At 59.9% G+C, this 21,557-nt stretch overlaps 2 protein-coding genes across 2 annotated transcripts; one reads left to right on the plus strand and one right to left on the minus strand.

The window, feature by feature from the left end:
- The first annotated feature begins 965 nt into the window (after nucleotides 1-965).
- On the plus strand, nucleotides 966-15,498 carry GNAI2 (G protein subunit alpha i2). The gene is made up of 9 exons (XM_051811322.1): nucleotides 966-1,144; nucleotides 9,245-9,287; nucleotides 9,457-9,598; nucleotides 9,978-10,138; nucleotides 12,565-12,693; nucleotides 13,848-13,977; nucleotides 14,201-14,354; nucleotides 14,723-14,929; nucleotides 15,071-15,498. Exons 1-8 carry the CDS (start codon nucleotides 1,027-1,029, stop codon nucleotides 14,911-14,913), a joined length of 1,068 nt encoding a protein of 355 aa, XP_051667282.1. The 5' UTR covers nucleotides 966-1,026; the 3' UTR covers nucleotides 14,914-14,929; nucleotides 15,071-15,498.
- Nucleotides 15,499-16,916: 1,418 nt separating this feature from the next.
- Nucleotides 16,917-20,204, minus strand: GNAT1 (G protein subunit alpha transducin 1). The gene is made up of 8 exons (XM_051811643.1): nucleotides 19,957-20,204; nucleotides 18,600-18,642; nucleotides 18,264-18,405; nucleotides 18,035-18,192; nucleotides 17,820-17,948; nucleotides 17,607-17,736; nucleotides 17,367-17,520; nucleotides 16,917-17,149 (listed from the first exon to the last, which is right to left on the minus strand). Exons 1-8 carry the CDS (start codon nucleotides 20,060-20,062, stop codon nucleotides 16,959-16,961), a joined length of 1,053 nt encoding a protein of 350 aa, XP_051667603.1. The 5' UTR covers nucleotides 20,063-20,204; the 3' UTR covers nucleotides 16,917-16,958.
- Nucleotides 20,205-21,557: the final 1,353 nt, after the last annotated feature.

The following is a 21,557-nucleotide window of genomic DNA, read 5'->3' on the forward strand; positions in this document are numbered from 1 at the left end:
GTGAAGCCTTATTAGCACGGCAGCCCGCTCCCACGGGAACAGCCCTGCTCCTGCCACGCCAAGCCCACGGGTGTAGACCCCACGGAACATGCTGCCCCCGTCCCCCTGGTATTGCTCTTCTGAGTTAGAGCATCCTTTGCTGTCCCCACCCTGCTTGGTGGGTGCCAGTGGAGGGGGTGGGGAGGGGCTGAGGGGTCCGGGCAGGCATGAGATGCTGCTGTAGGGCTGGCACGGAGTGAAGGCGGCTGCCTGGGCACGGGCCAGCCCCGTGGGGCAACTTGCACAGCCTGCCCACCTCCTCAGGTGGCATGGGGGGTCTAGTTCCCAAGGGAGCAGCCGTGGGATGGGGCAAGCGCCTAGGGTGCCCCCTGTTCTGGCAGAGAGCTGCAGATACCCCATCCAGGCCAGTCCCATCCTGCCCCATCCCTTGCCACAGGCACCCCCAGCCCTGGTACCCACCCAGGAGCCCCCTCCTCTGTCAGTGTGGCACGTGGGTCCCTGAGGGCTGAGCCCCAGGGGCAATGATGGAATCAGGGGATCCCCACGGTCTGAGCCACCACCCCATGACACCGTGTCCCCGCAGAAGGTGGCCCTGAGACACAGCATCACCCACACCGCTGACCCCACGGCTGCACCTATTGCTCTGCATCCAAAGGGCCCCAGCCCCAAAATGCAGCACCCAGACTCCATCACCCCCGCCACGTCTGTCCCGTCGCACGCCGTGGCCGGTGCCCGCCTGTCCCTTCACACACCGTGTCCTGCCCCACTCCTGTCCCTTCACACGCCGTGTCCCTCCTCAATTCCCGTCCCCATGTCCCCCCCGCGCCGTTTCCCGCCATTGCCACGCGGGGGCCCGCGCTCCGGCGGGCACGAGGCCCCGCCCCCTCGGGCCCGCCCCACCGGCGCCCCGCCCTACTGGCCCCGCCCCGGCCCCACCCCCTCGGGCGCGCGCAGGGGCGGGGCCTGTCGGGGCGGGCCGGGCCGGCAGAGCCGCGGGCGCGCGCAGCAGCCGCCGCCGCCGCCGCCATGGGCTGCACCGTGAGCGCCGAGGACAAGGCGGCCGCCGAGCGCTCCCGCATGATCGACAAGAACCTGCGGGAGGACGGCGAGAAGGCGGCGAGGGAGGTGAAGCTGCTGCTGCTCGGTGAGACCCCCCCCCACCCCGGGGCCCGCCCCCCCCCGGAACCCCCCACCTCCCCACTTGGCTTCCCCGCCCGGCCTGGCCCGGCCCGGTCCTGCCGAAACCGAGCGGATCCGCCGCCTCCGCCCCGCGTTGCCCCGGAGCCACGCTGGGTACCAGCGCCGGGGGTGCCCGCCCCGCCCCGCCCCGCCCCGGGGATCCCCCATGAGTGGGATGCTGGCCCCAGCCCAGGCTGCGGGGTCCCCGCTCAGTGGGCTGTCGGCTTCCTCTCGGGCCCCGGGGATCCCCCAGGGAGCGGGGGACCTGCCCCGCCCCAGGCTTCCGGGTCACCGCCCCCCCCGAGTGGGGTGCTGGCCTCGCAGCAGGCCTTGGGAATCCCCCCCAGAAGTGCGGTGTTGACCCCACAGCAGACCCTGGGGATCCCCTCTGCGGTGGGATGCCTTCCCCACCCCTCTGTAAACAAGATGCCAGCCCCACTTCAGACTTTGGGGATCTCCCTGGGAGTGGAGTGCTTGCCATACAGCAAGCCTTGGGTGTCCCTTGGGAGTGGGTGCCACCCCACCCTGGGCTGGGGGGTTCCCCCTAGAAGTGGCTGCCTCTCCAGTACTGTACTGTTCCCCCAGCCCGGTCCAGCCTGGGCACAACCCTTTGGGACACAGGCAGGGGCATCCTCACCCTCCTGTTGGATGGACCTCCCCCAGCAAAGGCCCTGCAAGCCCAGGCACCCTGTCCTGCCTGCCCAGGACCCCCAGCTGCCCAGCTGTGCTGGGGAGTTCCTCTGTGGGCTCCTCTCATCCTGGCCTCGGGTTAGCTGTGGTGGAGGTAATGGGGTCGACAGGCACCCGTTGCCCTGTGCTTCCCCCCTCTGGGGCACTGGGAAAGGCCTGAGCCCCTCCATCACCTCCCCTTTCTGTGGGTAGCGGGAGGCTCAAGCCACTGCCCATGGTGGGCAGGACCCCCACAGCCCAGGGGCTCTCTGCCCCACGGACACTCGATTTTGGTGCTGATAACGGGCCGCTTGCGTTCTTCAAAGCAGCCCAGCGATGCTCCCGTGGGCGTTCACAGCCCTGCCCTGTGCCTGCGGGCAAGGCAGCCACTTCGTTATTTTAATTTATTATTTCTTCTAATGACTCCCAGTTGGGCTGTTTATTCCCTTTACAAAATTCCCAGGGAGAGCCCCGCTCCAGGTGTGAGGTGGGAGCGCACGGGGCTCCCACGGCACTGTGGGGCTGTGGGGTGGGCAGAGGGATCCCTGGCAGAAAACGTCTTTTGGGTTCATCGCCGTCGGCAGAGGAAGCTGCCGGCAGCAGGAAGTCACGCCGAAATCCGGCAGCCCTTTATTTGCTCAGCCCCTGCCTGCCTTGAGAAATACGTAATTAACACCTCGAAACGCTCCTTTATCAGAACGCCTCGCGTGTTTTCGTTTTGTTTAATTCTGATTTTGTTTTTGCCTTGGCGTGAGCTGTGCTGGTAGCAGGACCTGTCGTGGGGGTTTTTGGAGGGGGTCTGTGCTGTTGGGGGGGCTCACTGGTTAGGCACACTCTCCGCCCCACTTCTTTTTGGGTGGGGGGGAAGAGTGAGGGGAGTGAAACCCCCCGTGGGGTTTGTGGAATGGTGGGGAAACACGTGGTCCCCCTTTGCCGTGAGCTGCTCCCGTGCTGGCCTCGCTGCTGGCTTGGCTCCTCTCGGACCGCTGCCTGGTGGGGAGTAATGGGGATTGTAGCTGGCCAGGGGGTTTGGAACCTCCTATGGGAGGCTCCTGGGACTGTCTGGGATGGGAAGCATCACTCCAGTGGCACTGAGCGTCACCGAGGGGTGGTTAGGGGCTTACCAGAGAGCAGGGATCATGGTCTGGGCTGACTGGCTGATGTCCTTTCCTGGGTCTCGGTCTGTCCCGAAGGGGAGGTGGGAGGAGGAGGAGGATGTCCACACTCCCTTCTGCTGGGGCCGGCATTTACGAGCGGCATTTCTGAACTCAGTTGGTTTCTAAAGCCAAAAATAGAGCTGAGTGGCTCTTTCTGTACATTTTCTAAGGTTTTTTTTCCCTTCCCCTTGAAGCTGTTGAGGTGTCAATAGCATCAGAGCCTTGGGTCATCAGTGCCCATTTCTGAACCCAGCCACTGCCAGAAAATCCTTCCAAGCTGGTCAGGGAGTGGCTGGGGAGATGTGGCCAGCACTGCCCTCCCACCCTGGGGGCTGCTGCTTGTAACATCCCCCACCTCTGCAAGAACCCCTTTGGTGGGACCACAGTGCCAGGGGGTGCTCTCACTACCCTGCTGCTCACCCTTCCTATGGCTTATTTTTTTCCCCTATGGTCAGGGGAAGCTTTGAGGAGACCCAAGGCCTCACACGAGGCCAGGTGGGCGCTTTTTGGTCAACCCCCTCAGCTCCTGGTTGCATTCAGCAAGGCAGAGCTCCACAGTCCTCCCCTGGGGGCTGCAGCCCTCCTGCCTCCTTCAGGAAAAGGGAGGGGCAAAACCTAAGGAGAAAAACAGCTTTACCCTTTGTGCCGCATCAACCTGTGGCGTGAGGAGGAGATGCCTCTTCCAAGCGTGGCATGTTTTTTGCTGGCAACCTGTGCTGTCCCACAGCCAAAGCTTGGAGCTGGGACACCGCTGCCGGCAGGACGTGGTGTGAGCAGAGGGTGACGGTCTTGGTGTGCGGCAGTGGCATCGCGACTGTAGGACCATGGAGGGCTTGGGGCTGACTGGTGCAGCTGCCTTGGCTCTGTGCCGTGCCCTGTGTGTGATGAGCCTGCTTCTGCCTTTCCTGTGCTGTGGCAGTGAGCTGGAGAGGGATGGACACACTGTCAGTGCAGGACCCCTCGCAATGGAGTGTGGCTCCGCAGGCGTGGACGCAGCACTGTTCTTGCCGTGCCACCTCTCGATGTCTGCAGGTTTTCCTCTGCTGGCAAACACATTGTGTGCTGGAAAGTTTGAAACTCCAGTGTCTGACAGGAAGACCCAGACAAAGCGATCCTCCCCAGACGAAGCAATTCCCCATAAACAAAGCAATGTCCCCCTCCCTGCCAATGGAAACCTGCAGTCTCCCAAGGTTTTGGAGCTGGGAGAGGCCAGGAGCCACCACTGACAACTGAAAGCACCTGGAGCATCTGCCTTGTGCAGCAGCATTTCTAGCACCTCCTGGTGCCACTGTTGGCTCCTGGGCATCACCAGGACTCAGACCCCTGAAGCCACAACCTCCTTCTGGAGGCTGTGTTCTGACCATCCCACCTCCCTGCTCTGGGCGGGATGCAGGATTGGCAGCAGGCAAGCGATCACTGTGTTCAAACTCCCTTATCCCTTATCTTCGGAGCATTAGGAAAGCAAAAGGATTTCTCAGCTGCACTAGAGATGGGGAAGGCACTGGTGGGTTGGTCATGTCGATCCCCAGAGGTTTGCAGTGCTGCAGGTGCAGACCCCAGGACGAGGACGCTGCCCTCGCACCCCCCTGGCGCGGTGGCACCGGAGGACGTCACGCAGGAGCTGCCTGTTCCAGCCGTGGCCAGGGCAAGGGCGGCCAGGGCAGGGCTCGGAAGCCACTTTGTTGGGTTTTTTTTTTTAGGCTTGCATAAAAATAGAGGAAGGGAGGGACCAGCTGTGACTTTCAGAGGCTGTGTGGCCCCGGCACTGCCCTGAGTTCCGTATGAGCCGCCTGGTTTGTTATGCTTCATCCTGTCTTGGGGAGTTGTTTCTGTCCTTCCTCCTGCCCCAGCCCTGGGTGATGGGCTGTGTTGCCTTCACTGTGACCACAGACCACGAGGTGTCATGGTGAACAGGGAAAAACTCAGTGCTGTTAGATCCAGAGAGGACCCCACATCCAACCCCCTGGAGCTGGTGTATGAACTTGGGATGGGTTAGGGTGGGATGGGATGGGAGGAAGGACCCCAGCACCCAAGCCCTGGGATGAGTCACTCTCATGCCCCCACTGGTGAAATCCCAGAGGCAGGCAGCTGCCCTCTGCTCCAAGATGAGCACTTAGGCTTTGCCCAGGGGAAGCAGCAGGCTTATATGTATATATTTTACATATATTTTCACATACTTATTAGAAATATATTTTCTATTTTTAAATATATATAAATTGCATTTTGTGTATATATGTGTATACACACATTGCTCTTTTGTATGGAGCAATATATACATTGATTTATGTGTATCAAAAAGTGTATATATATATATTGCTTTACCTATATATATTTAGCTTTATGGAAGAAGATCTCCCGTGGTCTGAGCCCACCCAGGGCTGTGGGTGCCAGTGAGTGCTGTGGGATCACGGTGTCCCCAAGCACTGTTTATAGCCAGGGCTGGCCTGGCCTTTCCGCAGCCACCGGGTTTCCTGCTCCAGGCCCGGAGCGCGGGTTTCCGGGCTGGAGACTGGTTGAATCACCAGAGCGGGGGGAGCTGAGTAATCCTCCATCCCACTGGTGGGAAACTCAGGTGGGGGGATTTGGGTGCCAGCGGGTGAGCCCCCATCCCGTCAGGGCAGCATGGAGGGGATGGCATGGCTGGCACCCAGTCCTGGGGGCACTCAGCGGAGGGGGAGAGGGACCACTCTGGCTGTGGCAGGGTCAGAAACTGAGCAGCAAAGTTCCAGGATTCCTGGAAAAAGCCCGGCACAAGGGTAGTTTTGTCCAGCTTGCGAACACCGGCGGGCCTTGTTGGCATTTTCCATGCTCCCCCTGGGAAACCATACCCAGCCCACCTCCTCCCTGTGTGCTCCGAGCATCCTTCCTGCTGCCAGTTTATTTCTATTTTATTTACTTTTGTTGGGTTTTTTTTCTGCATCTCCATCGGCTGCCTTGGACAGGGGGGTCTGTGCCTCCCTAGTGCCCCCCAGTTTTTTGAGGTCCTGCCTGGGGACGTGGCATCCACCAGCTGTTGATGCACAGGCTCCTTCTGGGAAGCAGCCAGCCCTGTGCTGGAATGGGACGGCCCTTGGGAAAAACGCCCTATGTCACCGTGGGGTTTTAAAAAAATGTGATTATTTTTACAGCAATTTTCCATCTATTTTGGGTAGGAAGGAAAATGTTGAGGGGAATCTCTTTTTATTGTTAGTTTTTGAGTCTTTAGGGTAACTCTGCTTTTAAGACACCCCTTTGACAGTCCCATTTGATGATGGGGACCCCACAGGTGCTGAGGGGGGGTGGGCTCCACAGCCATCCCTCTGTTCAGCCATCTGTCTGTCCTGCAGGGAAAGGAATTGGTGTGTTTGTCCAGAACTAAAACCTATCAGTAAATCCATGCTCAAATAATAGCTGCTGTTTGCCAGGCTGGGAAAACTTGCCGGGACAGTGTCTGGGGATGGGGCTTCAGCTGCTGGGGATGGAGATGGCTCTGGACCCACTGGTGGATTGAATTCCAGTTTTTCCCCCATAATAAGGCAAATTTTCCAGCTGTGCATCGCTTCCATCCATGCCTGGATATTTGAAGGCATAGAACGTGATGGTGCCGTGTGGAAAAATGGAAAATCCGCTCTTGGTGATGCGGGATGAGGTGGATCCTGAAACCTGTGGCCAGCTCCTAAAATATAGGGATTACATATGTGCTGCCCAGAACTATGTGCGTATATTGCATTAAATATCTACTGCCCAGAAAGCGTCATAAATCGTGGGCTGCAAAATATATATGTTGGCTCAATAAACTTTTTGCCAGTCGATCAGCAGGGTGTTCTGGAGCTGGGCAGCTGCTTGCTTATTTTAAGTTTTGAAGATTATTTTTAACAAAAAAAGGAGGAAATGAGCTCTAGAGAGAGCTCTCCTCCTGTTTTGCCAGGCACTGCTCTGGGAACTGCCTGCTTCTGGCACAGAGGCAGGGCTGGAGGGAGCACAGCTGTGGGGTCAGCCCGTGGTGGTAGGGAGGGTCTCTCTGTCCCCCCTGATGCTGCCAGGGGGGGCTGGAGGAGGCAAAGCCCCTCTGACAACACCTCGTCCTGCCTGGGCTGGGCTTGAGGGTGGAAGCTGGCTGTTGGCTTCCAGCCCAGGAATTGTTTTGGGGCTGAATGGGCGGCAGCTGGGGTTTTCCGGGGATTGGAAACCCTTCCCCTCTGCCGCCCTCACCGGGGGGGCCGGGGAGGGTTCCCCACACAGGAGGGAGGGTATTAATTACACAGGCTCTTGTGCTAGGTGAGCTCCTGGTGGCAGGCAGAGGTGCTGACTTGAAACAGGGGGAAACAGCATGGCCACCTTCCTCATGGAGCAGGGAAGAAGCTGGGAGACGCTGGGGAAGTTTGCGAGGAAATGGTCAGCCTTGGTGATGGTCACCCTGGGACTGTCACTCCTGCAGGCAGGAGGTCCCAGGGGGATTGTTCCCTCCTGGCAGGGAGCAAATGTCAGGATAAGGCAGAGCAGGAGAATGGGAAACAGCTGTCTGGCTGTCTGGCACCTCACCCCAGGGATGCCGATAAGCAGGGTCCTTGCTTGCCACGTGCCTCAGTTTCCCTGTCCAGGCACCCGTCAGGGAAGGGCAGGGTGAGTGCAGCTGGCTCTAGCTGCCCGACCCAGCGGTACACGGTGTCAGAAACCAGAGGTATTTAATGGAAAAAATGAAGGGATATGCTGAGTCCTTCCCCCCTGCTCCCAGCTCCGGGCAGGAGTTGCCAGCACTGACCACGAGCGCTGGCTGGACTGCGCTGGGTGCCGCGTCAGCATCCTGAGGGCGCCAGAGGAGGATCGGTCGGCAGTGCCGGAGAGCCCCTGCAGTGCCGAATGGTGACCTCTGAGCTGAGCAGAGCCTCTCCCTCGACACATATGGCAGGGAACCATGGAGCAGGGTGCTCATGGCAATGAATACAGGATCTGCATAGCCTCAGTGTGGCCCTGGCATCAGGGTGCTCTGTACCCTGAGCAGTGCTGCCGTGGTGTCCCTGGGGGTACATGCCCATCACCTGGGTGGCATTCAGGCCGGGGACATGTGCAGAAGGAGTTTACTCCCTGTGCCATGTCCCAGTTGGCATGATGGGCCCTGTTATTGCCAGTTAATTTTAGCATAATCTCCTTTTTTTTTTTCTAATTTTTTTTTAACCTCCTTGTAATCTCTCTGCCCCCTCTGCGGCTGTGCTGGCGCAGCCCTTGGGGCCCCCCGTAAGGGCAGCTCCGTGGCCAAGGGCAGTGTTGGGGAGACAGGAATGGACTGAAAATGGACAGGAAGAGGACACAGGAATGGACTTGGCTTGGGGAGATCCCCTGGGACCTGCACCCAGAGGCAAGGACCACACTGGTCCTCAGCCAAAGAGGCTGGTGAGGGTCTCGGGGCGAGACAAGACAGGCACTCATCCATCTCGTGGGGACAAGGGACATGCACCACCCCTTTCAGCTTCCCCTTTCAGCTTCCCCTTTCTTGCAGCCGGGGTGACTTTGCTCCTTCCCTGCTTGCAGCCTGGGGAGAGAGGGCTGGGCCAGGCTGCACGTTGCCTGCGTAGGGATGACATCCCTAAGGGGGACAGGGTGGAGGAGGGGGAACCTTGGGCACCCTGGCTGTCCCTCTGAACTTCTGGAACCCTGCGTTTGGATGCTGAAGAACAGAATGACCCCAAAAGCCATCGACTTTCCCTGCTGGCAGCTGCCTCTGCAGTGAGCTGGGACACAGGACCCGGCAGGTTGGGAAGTGTGTGCTATTTAAGAACCAACCCGGGGGCGGCTGGTCCCGCTGGGATCGCTCAAGCTGGCTGGTGGAGGTGGCAGCTTCTTCCTGAGTTCCCTGCCCATACCTGGTGACATGAGCATCCCTGCATCCTGGCCTCTGCCAGCTCCAGCTGTGGGCACGCAGTGAACATACCCCAAAGCTGGGGTATCCAGTTGGCTGTGGTGTGCTGGGATCATGGGGAAATGTTAGTGTGTTGGTGCCATTTTCCTGGCCCAGAGCAGGTGTCATTTCTCCCCTCAGGAACTATTGCAAGGTCCCCCATAGGCTCCCCTTTTCCTCCCTCTTTCTTAGTCCTGATATTTCCGGTGCCCATCCAAACATCCACTCTCACCAATGCTGGGAGCTCTTCTCCGATGGCTGAGGCACCTGCCGTGTTCCCTCCCTGGGCTGGAGGGGTGTCCCAGTCGGGTGGGGGTCCCTGGCTTTGAGCAGGACCTCATCTTCCCTTCTCATTTCTCCGCAGGTGCCGGCGAGTCTGGGAAGAGCACCATTGTCAAACAGATGAAGTGAGTGGTCCCTGCACTGTCGCTGTGGGCAACACCACTCAGACCTCATACCTTTCCCCTCGATTGGGGAAGGCTCCCCATCGGTGTTGCCACAGAGCATGGGTGGGGAGCAGCACCCTGGGGTGCCCCCCAAAGGGCTGACCTTGTCTGTGTCTCTCCCCTGCTCCAGGATCATCCACGAGGATGGCTACTCAGAGGAGGAGTGCCGGCAGTACAAAGCTGTGGTCTACAGCAACACCATCCAGTCCATCATGGCCATCATCAAGGCCATGGGGAACCTGCAGATTGACTTTGGAGACTCCTCCAGAGCGGTGGGTGCCCTCCTGCTCTCACCACAGCTGGCAGGGATGGGGGTTCTCGGGGGCTAAAGCAGATGTGCCCAAAGCTGGACCAGGATTAAGAGTGGCCCTGCCCAAGCCCTGCTGTTCCCTGGATGACTGTGTCCTCCTGTCTCTGGCACTGAAGATGGGAGGACCCAAAGCATAACCCATGGGTGGCTGCACTGGCACAGCCCCTGATGGGTGCAGGGGTGGGGGTCCTGCTGCTTCCATTGGGTCTCATCCCCATCCACCACAGGAGCTTCCACCGTGCTGTCTGCGTGGGCTCTGTTGGGCTCCAGTCAGGTCCTCTGGAGCAGAGTGAACTTTGCTGATCCGGTGCCGGTGCTCAAGCTCTGTTTTTTCCCTGCAGGATGATGCTCGGCAGCTGTTTGCGCTCTCCTGCACTGCTGAGGAGCAGGGCATCATGCCGGAGGACTTGGCCAATGTCATCCGGAGGCTGTGGGCTGACAACGGGGTCCAGGCCTGTTTCAACCGCTCCAGAGAGTACCAGCTGAACGACTCTGCTGCCTAGTGAGTACCCCTGCTCCTCTGCCCCAGCTTGGCTGATCTGGGCCCTGTGGACCGCGGCGCTTTTATCGAGCAGCAGAAAATCCCTCTGGGGGCCTCTGTTCTCCATTGCCAGGCTTGGGGCTGGTGCTGCCACTTCCCACGCGATGCTGGGGCTGAGCTGGAGCAGAAATGGGAAGACGGATGTTTCAAAAGCTGTTTCCTCCTCTAGTGGGGTGCTGTGTCCCCTGGGAGGGGGGGCACCGGGGCATCTCCCTCCTTCCACTGCTTGGTGCCCGCTGCCCTTCCCCAGGGGATGCTCCTCAGTGGCTCCCCTATATGAACACAGCTGGGATCCTGCCCACCCTCCTCACCCTTCATGGGCCATGAAGGCAAGAAAAAACCCCAAGGAAAGCACTGGGGACACTTAGGTCTGAAGAGGATGAGTAGAACGTTCAAGAGGCTTTTGTTTTTCTTTTTAACTGATTTTATATGGAAAGACGGCTTTAAACTGGCACATTATCCAGCAAACCAGTGTTTAGGTAGATAAATTGATGCATCTGGTTGGGTTTATCCTTGAAGAGATTAATAAATAAGTTAATCTGCCTAATGTACCGTTGCTGGAGAGGGCAACACAGATGAATCTGCATTTAGCTTGCACAGTGCCCTCGTGGTAAAGTGTGGCAGGGGAGCTCATGGTGTGCCAGGAACACCCCGCCAAGCCTGGCTCCACCAGCACGCTTGGGACTCACTGCCAGCCCAGGGCTGTCCAACCCCCAGCTATCCCCTCCTGCGTGGCACTGCTGGGTCCCCCTTCTGTACTGAGGTCGTTGTGGGGAAGAGGTTGCAGGAAAGCTCATGGCAAGTGCCAACCCTGGAGAAGCTCCTGGCAGAGCTTTCCCCCAACACCCATGGGTTTCACTTCCTCCTGACTGGCACACACCCGCCCTCCCTGGCTCCTGTCTGCTCAGCCCCATCACTGAGGCATTTCCCCAGCAGTGGGTGCAGGTTTGGGGGCAGGGGGCACCCGGCAGGTACCTGGCAGCTCACACACAAAGCTGGAGCAACTGTATTTGCACAGTGTCTACGAATTGTATATTGCTGTTAGAGCTGTTATGGAGCATGGCGGGGGCTGGACAACCATTAATTAGGAGTGCCCTCAAGCTGTTGCTCCAGCCCATTTCCAGCCCTGTAGAGATGCTAGTGCGGTGGTTGATGCCCTGCCCATCCCGTGGGAATGACGTTGTGCTCGCTGTGCTGCTGGCAGAGAGCAGCCCGGGGATAAGGAGCCCTTTGCTGTGCCTGGCACGCAGCCCACCTGTGCCCCAGCCCTCTGCAGCAGCTGCAGCCTCCTCCTCCACAGTGCCTTAGGATTCCAGGAGCTTGGGGTGCCAGGGTGGTGCTCACCAGCACCCTGGGGCTTGGCGCAAGGTCCGAGAGCCGCTGGCGCAGCGCAGGGCCCTGCCGCGGTGTTTCCTGTTTTTTTGTCAGCCGGAGGCTGTCTGTGTTTCCGGCTGTTTTTGAGCTGCTCTGCAGCGACGACGTGCCGGCCCCCCACCCTCACACACACGGCAGGGTCCTGGTGCACCTCCAGCCCGGCCTTGTCCCGGCACACTGCAGGGTTTCCCAGGAGCTGGCGAGCGGCCGTGCTGCCGCCAGAGCCAAGGATCCCTATGGCCTTGCGGGCTGTAATCTGGCTTTCACCAGATTATGACTCTGCAAATACCTTAATTAAGACAAGCCTAATTTGCTTAAAGGAGCCCGTTTGCAGTAACCCAATTAAAGCAATGTGAGCTGGAAAAATCAAAACCCGCCTTGATCCCCCCCGGCAGTTCTTGGTTGTCACGGTCACGGTGGGTGCTGCGCCTTGGGGACCCGGCCACCGCCGCTACTGGGAGCCTGTGTGGGCAGCAGGGCAGGCGATGGCCGGGGATGGCCGCAGTCCCCCGCTGTGCTGCTCCCTGTCTCTCCGGCCGCCCGCCTCCCGCTTCCTCCCAGGACGCCGTCCCTTTGTGTTTTTGACTATAAATGGCACGGCGCCATCGATTGTTTCCGCCGGTGCTGCGGCTGGTTGCCATAGCGCTGAATATTTTCCCCTTGCCATTTCCCCCCTGTGCAAACGGCCAGGGGAACAGGGTGAGCCCCTCTGCTCTGGCTGCATCCTCTGCCTGGCTCCCAGCACCAGCACACTGCCCCCCAGTCCCTCAGTCCTGTGTGTCCCGTGCCACCCCTGGTGTCCTGCCCTGCCTGTGTCTGGCAGGGACACGGGGTGACCCTGGGGTGCAGATGGGGCCCCCACTGTGCTGCCCAGCTCGGCACTGCCCACCCTGAATGGACGATGCTGGGAGATGGCCAGGGGATGTCTGGGATGGTGTGGGGATGTCCTGTGGGATTTGGTGGGTTGTGCCCCACAGTCCAGCTCCCACAGCACCTTTCCTCTTACTCCCCAGCTACCTGAACGACCTGGAGAGGATAGCTCGTGCCGATTACATCCCCACCCAGCAGGATGTGCTGCGCACCAGGGTGAAGACCACTGGCATTGTAGAAACCCACTTCACCTTCAAGGACCTGCACTTCAAGTATGTCCGACCCTTTCCCTTTTGCCTTTCCCATGGCAAAAAAAAAAAACCCTCCTCCCCATGCCGGGATGGATCCTGGTTGCATGCTGCATACACCGAGTTCCCCTGCCCCGGGTTTGCTCATGGTGGGAACTGCTGCCTCAGAGAGAGCGGAAACCGCTGAAAGAGCTGGAACGGCCTCAAAAACGCGTCGCAGGGCTCAGCCCAGGGGCGGATCCAGGCTCTGGCACGGAGGGGAAGGGGGAAGGCATCCATCCTCCGGGTGCAGTGACGCTGCTTCCGTTGTGGGAAGGGCACTGGGGAGGAGCTGGGGTCTTGGGGTCAGGCACTGGCACTGCTGCCTGCTGGCACCCCGCAGTTGCTTTCCACTGAAACCCACGGGAAATAGTCAGGGCTCCAGTTTCTGAGGCAAAAAGCTGGCATTGTGCACATCCCAGGGGATTTAGTCCCATGGCAACAGGGCTGATGTCAGAAGGATCTACTGGGGTCCTCTCTGAATGCAGGAGGCTCTCAGGGACCCCTGTGCCACCCTGGTGGGATGGAGATGCTTGGTCACACATCACCAGGGCAGTGCTTTGGAGGTGGCAGTGGTGGGGGTCTTGGGGGGGTGGGATGCAGTGAGTCCCAGTGGGAAAGCCTTCCTACCAGCCCCAGTGAACGTGGCCATGGTGCTGCTGCTGTGCTTTTCCCTGTGGAGGCAGGGCGTCCTCTGCTGCCCGTGGCAGGAGAGGCACACAGTGCACTGGGGTCATCCTTGAACCCTTGTGCTCCTGCAGTCCTGCTGAGCCTGCAGCCACTTGGCTTCCCTTGGTCCAAGGTCTCTGGCAAAGCCCAGCAGTGCCCACTCTGGAACAGGTCCCTGGGAAGCATCACACTGACACCTCCTGGGAAAGGTGGCCTGATCCTGCCCTGGCTCACATCAGGAATCCGCTCCAGTTGGGAAAAGAGCCTGGACACTGCCCTGTCCCTGAGATAGGCAGCAGGTGCCAGGGCAGATTTTCAGCACTGGCAAAACCCTTGGGCAGAGGGACTGTGCTGTGCCCATGCCTGTACTGCTCCTGCTCTGGGCAGCTGGGGACACTGAGTCAGGGCATGGGGCAAGGGCTGTGGGGCCAGGAGCTGCTGCCCATCCCCACATCACCTCTCTGCTGCAGGATGTTCGACGTGGGTGGCCAGCGCTCGGAGCGGAAGAAGTGGATCCACTGCTTCGAGGGGGTGACTGCTATCATTTTCTGCGTGGCCCTGAGCGCCTATGACCTGGTCCTGGCTGAAGATGAGGAGATGGTGAGTCACAGAGATGGAATCAGTGCTGTGAGCCATTCCCTCCTTGAGGGACTGGGGGAGCACCCCCTCCTCTGCAGGCTGCCAGTGTGGTCCAAGCCTTGCAGGCCCATTGGCATCCCCTGCCTGGGCAGGCAGGAACATGGGAGGTGGCAGGGTGGGGAGCAGTGGGGTAGGTGCTGCTTGGGGTTCCCTGTCCAGCTCACACTGCCATCTCCCCTACCAGAACCGGATGCACGAGAGCATGAAGCTGTTTGACAGCATCTGCAATAACAAGTGGTTCACAGACACGTCCATCATCCTTTTCCTCAACAAGAAGGACCTCTTTGAGGAGAAGATCGTGCACAGCTCCCTCACCATCTGCTTCCCCGAGTACACAGGTACCACTGGGACCTGCAGTACCCCCCTGGTCTCCTTGCAGGGGTATTGGGCCGAGTAGTAGGAGGTGTTGGGGATGGAGATGGCTCTCCTGTTGAGGAGCAGTGTGTTGGGGCAGCAAGTGGGGTGTGGTGGTGTTTGGAGTGTCCCAGGGGATGGGGGAAGATGTGGGAGGACACAACACGAGGGGCAGCAGCCCTAGGGCATTAGGTGAGGCTCACTCTGCCTTTGGAGCATCAGTTTGGCATTGGGGCAGTGGCTGTGGCAGCACGGGGAGCCAAGGCAGGCCCAAAACTCTTTGGTGCCAGTGGCAGTGGGTGCCGGTGGCCGTGGGCGACTGTGGGGCAGCCCAGTGTCTCCTCCTCCCCAGGGGCCAACAAGTATGACGAGGCAGCCAGCTACATCCAGAGCAAGTTTGAGGACCTGAACAAGCGGAAGGACACCAAGGAGATCTACACCCACTTCACCTGCGCCACCGACACCAAGAACGTGCAGTTCGTCTTTGACGCCGTCACCGACGTCATCATCAAAAACAACCTGAAGGACTGTGGGCTCTTCTGAGTGTGGCGCTGCCCAGGTGGGTGATGATCCCAGTGGTGACCCCCCCAAAATAGGGTGGTCATGAAGCATCCTCTGGGGATGGGCTGGGCACTGCCTGCCACCTGGAGGCTGCCCCCTGTCCCCAGACCCTCCCCTGCTCACCTCTACTCTCTTCTAGGACCCCCAAAGGAAGGACCACGCCACCCCCCACTCCTGCTTCTCTTTGGATTCATCCCTCCGTCCCCACCCCATAAAGAGACTTTTTGGGTGCCAGCACGGTGGCAGGGCTCATGTCCCTCCTGCCACCCGTGCTTGCCCCCCACCATTGTCCTCCTCCTCCTCCTCGCCGGCGTCGCCCTTCCCAGGGAAGACAAGGTTTTAATCTTGGTTTGTAACCCCTGAACCGCTCCAGCCCCCACTTCATTCACTCTGAGCCCTGGTGCTCTTCTCACTGTTTACATTGCAAGTGTTGCTGGCATGGGGGGCACAGGGTCCCCTCGGGGATGCCCACCTGGCCACAAACACGACCGATGACATTCCTTTTAGTAAACCAGAAAAGAAAGAAGAAGAAGAAAAAAAAAAAAAAAAAAGGAAAAGAAAAAACAACCCAAACCCAAAACCATGCAAAAAATACCACACCACACCGGTTGGGGCCAGGTTGCTTTTTAAAGAAACCTTTTTACCAAACTATTTAAAAGCATCAAGTGCTACGTGGTGGCAGCGTCCTCCGTGGCCAGCCCACCCCCCAACCGTGTGCCTTGGGGGGGAGGGTCTGCACCCCACCCCGCCTCACTGCCCCCATCCCAACGGGCAGCCCGGGCAGGAGGGTGGGCAGGGGGTGCTGCCCGCTGCCTCTATTCCCCCCCCCTCTTTCTAAGCCTAGTTTTTAGGTCTAGCCGTTGCGTTGGGCGAGGAGAGCCCGCTGTACAGAGCGGCCCCCGCTGTCCCCCCCAGCCCAAGGGGGACCCTTCAGCCGGTGCCTGCGGCCTCGCTTTTCCCACAGGATGTTTTTCCGAATTGTTCACACGGTTTGAAATAATAAAATGTAGAAAGGAAAAAAAAAAAAAAAAAGAAAAAAGACATGTAAGAAACTGCCTTTGTGACACGGGGGTGGGCAGGGGGGCTTCATCTCTGTGGGTGGGGTGGGAGGGGCCCTGGGGTGGGAGAGGGACACGAGGTGGGCTGGTATCCCACCAGGATCAGCAGAAGCCCCTGGGTATATGGGAGGTGGGAGCAGGGGTGGGGCCCTCAGGGATGGAGCTGGGATGCTGCTTCGGGGCTGAGCCCCACCCTGAGGGGGCTACAGGGTGGGGATGGACACATGACCACCCCCTGGCTCTGCAGCTAGGGGATGGTGGCAACCAGGAGGCCCTGGTATCACACAGTCCTTGGGGACACTCAGTGCCCTGGAGAACCCAGTGACCTGTAGCCCAGAGAGAGATGTAGCACCCTTTGCACCTAGCAGCCTGCAAGGACCCCCAGATCCAGGGAGCACCCATGGGCACCCCACACCAAAAGGACTCCCAGCTCCAAGGGCTTCCTGGAGACTTCCAACATCCCCCAGCTCCGCGGTGCACTCATGGACATCCAGAAACACCCAAGGGACCCCCCCCCCAGCAACCCCCAGCTCCAAAGGATATCTAGGACACCCCAGCACTCAAGGGAACCCCTAGCACCCCTCAGCTCCAAAGGGGTACCAGGGATTCCCAGCACCAAGGGGCACCTGAAGTCCCCCAGTCTCCCCAGAGCCAAGGGTCGTCTGGAGACCCCTAGCACCCCTCAGCTCCAAAGGGAACCCAGGGACCCACAGCACCCAAGAGTCTCCAGCACCATGTAGCACCCAGGACCACCCAGGGACCCCCAGTGGCACTGGGTGCCCCACAGTGCTGGCTGGTGGGGGGACTGGTGGGAAGGGGGAGTGAGTTTGTGACCCCAGCCCAAGAGTGTCTCTGGGGTCACATCCTGAGGCAAATAGAGATGATTGTGGAGGTGGGGTGGGGGTAGCAACAGTGCTGGGTCTCAGAGGAGGGGGAGACTGGACTGGGGACGGGGCACTGGTCTGGGGCTCAGAAGAGCCCGCAGTCCTTGAGGTTCTCCTTGATGATGATGTCAGTGACGGCGTCGAAGACAAACTTGACGTTCTCGGTATCGGTGGCGCAGGTCATGTGGGAGTAGATCTCCTTCACATCCCGCCGCATGTTCAGCTCCAGGAACTGCACCTTGATGTAGTTGCCCGCGTCATCGTACGTGTTGGGACCTGGTGGCATGGCAGTGAGTGGGGTCCCCTCCTGGGCTGGTGTCCCCCTAAGGGGATGACACTGGCCCAGTGTCATCCAACACTCCCTCGGGTGGGCAAGGCTCGTGTGGCATCACTTACACGGGGTACTGAGGACACCTGGTGGGGGACTGCGGCGGGGTGGTGGCACCCAACCCTCCACCAGCACCACACCACCAGCAGCTGCTGCTGCACTCACCGTCATAGTCGGGGAAGCAGATGCTGAGATGGGCCTTCTTGATCTTCTCCAGGAAGACATCCTTCTTGTTGAGGAAGAGGACGATGGAGGTGGTGGCGAAGTAGCGGTGGTTGCAGATGCTGTTGAAGAGGTGCAGGCTCTCGTGCATGCGATTCTGTGGAGGGACACAGCCCCATGGTGACCCCCCATGTCATGATGGGGACACAGGAGAGAGGGTGTGATGTGGTAAGCCTTCCTCACCACTTCGTCATCCTCCACCAGGACCATGTCGTAGGCGCTGAGGGCCGCGATGAAGATGATGCAGGTCACCCCCTCGAAGCAGTGGATCCACTTCTTCCGCTCTGAGCGCTGTCCACCCACATCAAACATCCTGGGCAGGACAAGGAAGAGTCAGTGTCCCCCATCCCCCTGTCCACCCCTGGCACCAGCCTTCGTTGGAAGCTTGGCCCCCACCTGAAGTTGAGGTCTTTGAAGGAGAACTGGGTCTCGATGATGCCGGTTGTCTTGACCCGGGAACGCAGCACGTCCTGCTCTGTGGGGACGTAGCCGGGGGTCACCAGGCGCTCCAGGTCCGACAGATAGCTGGCCAGGCACGTGGTGGGCATGAGACACAGGTTGGCACCCCCTGCCTGACCCCTCCCCCTGCCCACACCCCCCACCCCACATACTAGCCCGCAGAGTCATTGAGCTGGTACTCGGAGGCACGGTCAAAGCAGGCTTGGATGCCTGAGTCCTTCCAGAGCCGCCCGATGATTTCCGACATCTCCTTGGGCATGGTGCCCTCCTCAATGGTGTCTGAGAGGTGCAGCAGCTTGCGGGCATCATCCTGCGAGGGAGAGGGGTTCAGTGGGGCCAGGGGGCTGCAGGGACCCTCTGCCAGCATGGGATGCTCCTCACCTGGCGAGCTGTGTCCCCGTACTGGATGCTGAGGGTGGTCATGGCCCTCACGATGGCCAGCATGGACTGGAGTGTGTTGCTGTAGATGATGGCAATGAACTCCAGGCATTCCTCCAGCGAGTAACCGTCCTGGTGGATGATCCTGGCCAGAGAGGGAGTCATGGGGCTGAGCTGGGTGCAATGGGGCTGAGCCACACACTAAGGGGTGGGCACACCCCATGGCTGTGGCATGGGGCAGAGCCAGGCATGGTGGGACAGGGGCACCCCGTGGCTGTGTTGTGGGACAGGCACATGGCACTGTGGGGCATGGCCGAGTGACCCCTCCTTGGCACTTACTTCATTTGCTTGACAATGGTGCTCTTTCCCGACTCTCCTGCTCCTGAAGGGACAGAACATAGGTCATGGCAGTGCCCATGCCATGGGTGCCTCAAACTGTGCCTCACGCTGTCCCACTGGGACCCCTGGAGTCTGACACGGCTCAGGGCCCTGTTGGCTGTGCCAGGTCCATGGCTCAGGGCGTGCAGAGGGATTACAGCCGGTGCCAGTGGCATTAAGACTGGGCTGAGCTGCTGTGGCTAATGGGATCTGCGCAGCTCAGCTGGGAATGCACTCGGGGACCCAAGGGAGGGGTTGGGGACATGGTGGCATGGCAACCCCGCCACCCACCACTCAATGCCCCAAGCCTGTTGGCAGGGCAGAGGGACATGTCCTGGGCCAGGCCATGATTGCAGCCATGGCCTCACCAAATACAAGGCATCCCAGTCCTCAGGCACCACCAGGAGGGACTGGGAAGGATCTGCAGTACGAGGGGGCTGCATGGGGATCCTTAGGAGGAGGGGGGGCTGATGGGATGGGGTGCTGTTAGGTGCTTCTGCTGAAGGCTCTTGGGATGGATTGGTTGGGGTTGGGGGGCCTGGGAGTGGGGGGATGTTGGGGTAGCTGGTTGGGTTTAGGGGTGTTGACAGGGAGAGGAAAACACTGTGTGGGGTTTTGGGGTTGGCTGGTTGCGTTTAGTGGTGCTGAGGGTGAGGGAAACGGGAGGTTGTTGGCAAGGGCTGGTTGGGTCTAGGGGTGCTGAGGGTGTGAGGGAAACATGAGGTAGGCTGGTGGGGTGTGCTGGTTGCTTTTAGGGGTGCCAAGCAAGTCAGGGGACTGTTAGGGTGGGCTGGATGGGTTTAGGGTGCCTAGGAGCAGGGGCTGTTGTGTGGACTGTTGGACTGGTTGGGTTTAGCAGGCAGTCAGAGAAACTTTAGTTGGGTTATAGGGGAGGGGTTGGTTGGTTTTAGGTATGTCTGGGAGTGGGAGGTTGTTGGGGACACTCTTGGGCTGTGCTGGTCTGGTTTAGGGATGCTGGAGGCATCAGGGAAACATTGGATGGGCTGTTGAGATGGGAAGGTTGGTTTTAGGGCTGCCTGGAAATGGGAGTGCTGTTGGAGTTTGGGCTGCTTGTTTTTAGGAGTGCTGGGGAAGTCAGGGGAATGTTAAGTGAGCTGTGAGGGTGGGTTGCTTGGTTTTAGGGGATCCATCTGGGGGCCAGGAGAACATTGGGTGGGCTAGTTGGTTTGGGGGGGGCTGTGGGATGTGCTGGTTGGGTTGAGGGGTGTTGGTAGGTGCTAGAGGAGCATTGGGTGGGCTCTTAGGGTGGGATGCACAAAGGATAGGTATGTCCCCCAGGGTGTCGTCTCCCCCTTACCCAGCAGCAGAAGCTTGACAGTCCTGGCATCCTTCTCAGCGTCTTCCTTGAGCTTCTTCTCCAGCTCCCGGGAATGCTTCTCCTCGGCACTGGCCCCGGCGCCCATCCTCGGCCCCGCGGCCCTGCGGCTCACCACCCGCTCCTTGGAGGTCAGCACCAGGATGGGCAACGAGCTCCAGCCCCCCGCCGCCTCCAGCGCTCTCTCCCTGTGCCCGCCGCTGCCGCTGCCCGCCCGATGTGGGACAAGGACGGGGCCAAGGTCCTGGGGGGCCGCCTGCGGGGGGCTGTGCTCAGCACCCGGGGCTTAAGCCAGGCCCCCCCGATAAACCCCCTTCAATCTGCAGCAGGCTGAGCTCAGCAATCCTGTAGCTCCCGGTGTCAGCGCTTCTGCAGGGGGGGGCAGACCAACCAGCCCCCTGTTTTGCTCCCACCCTGGGGCTGGAGCAGTGATCCAGCCACCCTGGGGGATGTGGGACCCCCACCCACATGCAGCTCTGCTGTGGACCCCAGGAGTTTGGAATTGGGGGAATGAGAGTGTGTGTCTGCTGGGGTCTGGTCACAGTGTGTGGAAATGTCCCCATTGTCCCCATCTCACCTGGTCATACCCCCGCTCTGGACGAGTGCCCAGAGCCCCTCCCCAACAAGCCATCCCAGTGTCCCTGGTCCTCTGTGCCCGGTGACTCCAGGGTTACTCTCCCTAGTGATTGAAAGGCAGCCCCAGTCTCCCCACCCTGGGTCCCCAGGGCCCTTCCAGGACCCTCCATCAATGTGCCCATGACACTGGGTGCCCTCCTTAGCATCCCCAGCCACCCACCAGCACACTCCCAGTGCCACCAGGACAACTCAGTATCAACTCCATAGTGTCCCCAGGCCCTCCAGCAACACCTACACAAGTGTCCTCAGGGATGCCCGTGTACCCTCCCCAGGATCTCCAAGGCCCTCTCCAGTAACACATCCCAGTAATCCAAGAAGAAATCTCAGTGTCCCCAAACAATTCCAGTTCCCTGTGTGGTGACCACCCAAAAAAAGAACCCTGCCCAACGTCCACGGGCACCTCAGTGCCACACCTATGATACCCCACAGTGAGCCCCCACAATGTCCTTAGGCTCTTCAATGTCCCTTCCCAGTGCCCACCTCCTGTGTCCCCAGTGCCTCCCATCGCCCTCGTGGCCACCACAGTAATATCGAGTGTCCCCAGAAACACCTCGGTAACTCCCCAGTGTCCCCTCACCTCCGGTGACCCCAGGTCCTGCCAGGATTCCCCCAGTGACCCCAGTACAGCCCAGTGCCCCCGTGTTCCCCAGGCTGTTCCCGGCGCTTCGCCGTTCCCAAAGCGGGAGGTTCCTGCAGTGCCGCGCTCGGCTGCCAGAGGGCGGAAGCTCCCAGCGCAGCTCCCAGCGCAGCCCAGCGCCCCCAGTACGGCCCTGCACGCCCCTAGCACAGCCCACGCCCCTGCATCACCCCCGGTACAGCCCTGCACCACTCCTAGTACAGCCCTGCACCACCACCAGTACAGCCCAGTGCCCCAGTACAGCCCTGCACCCAGTCACTGTGCCCAGTGCTGCCCCCAGCAGAGCCCCAGTCCGCTCCAGCACTCACAC

Source organism: Manacus candei, unplaced genomic scaffold, assembly GCF_025592945.1.
Source record: "Manacus candei isolate 608988 ecotype Guabito, Panama unplaced genomic scaffold, ASM2559294v1 h1tg000082l, whole genome shotgun sequence".
Lineage (NCBI taxonomy): Eukaryota > Metazoa > Chordata > Aves > Passeriformes > Pipridae > Manacus > Manacus candei.

Coding starts and splice junctions, on each gene's coding strand:
- GNAT1 (XM_051811643.1), bottom strand. CDS start 20,062: ATGGGCGCCGGGGCCAGTGCCGAGGAGAAGCATTCCCGGGAGCTGGAG. Junction 18,193..18,263: donor ACGGGGACACAGCTCGCCAG/GTGAGGAGCATC, acceptor TCTCCCTCGCAG/GATGATGCCCGCAAGCTGCT. Junction 17,949..18,034: donor CTCAATGACTCTGCGGGCTA/GTATGTGGGGTG, acceptor GTGCCTGGCCAG/CTATCTGTCGGACCTGGAGC.
- GNAI2 (XM_051811322.1), top strand. CDS start 1,027: ATGGGCTGCACCGTGAGCGCCGAGGACAAGGCGGCCGCCGAGCGCTCC. Junction 10,139..12,564: donor CTGAACGACTCTGCTGCCTA/GTGAGTACCCCT, acceptor CTTACTCCCCAG/CTACCTGAACGACCTGGAGA. Junction 14,355..14,722: donor CTGCTTCCCCGAGTACACAG/GTACCACTGGGA, acceptor CCTCCTCCCCAG/GGGCCAACAAGTATGACGAG.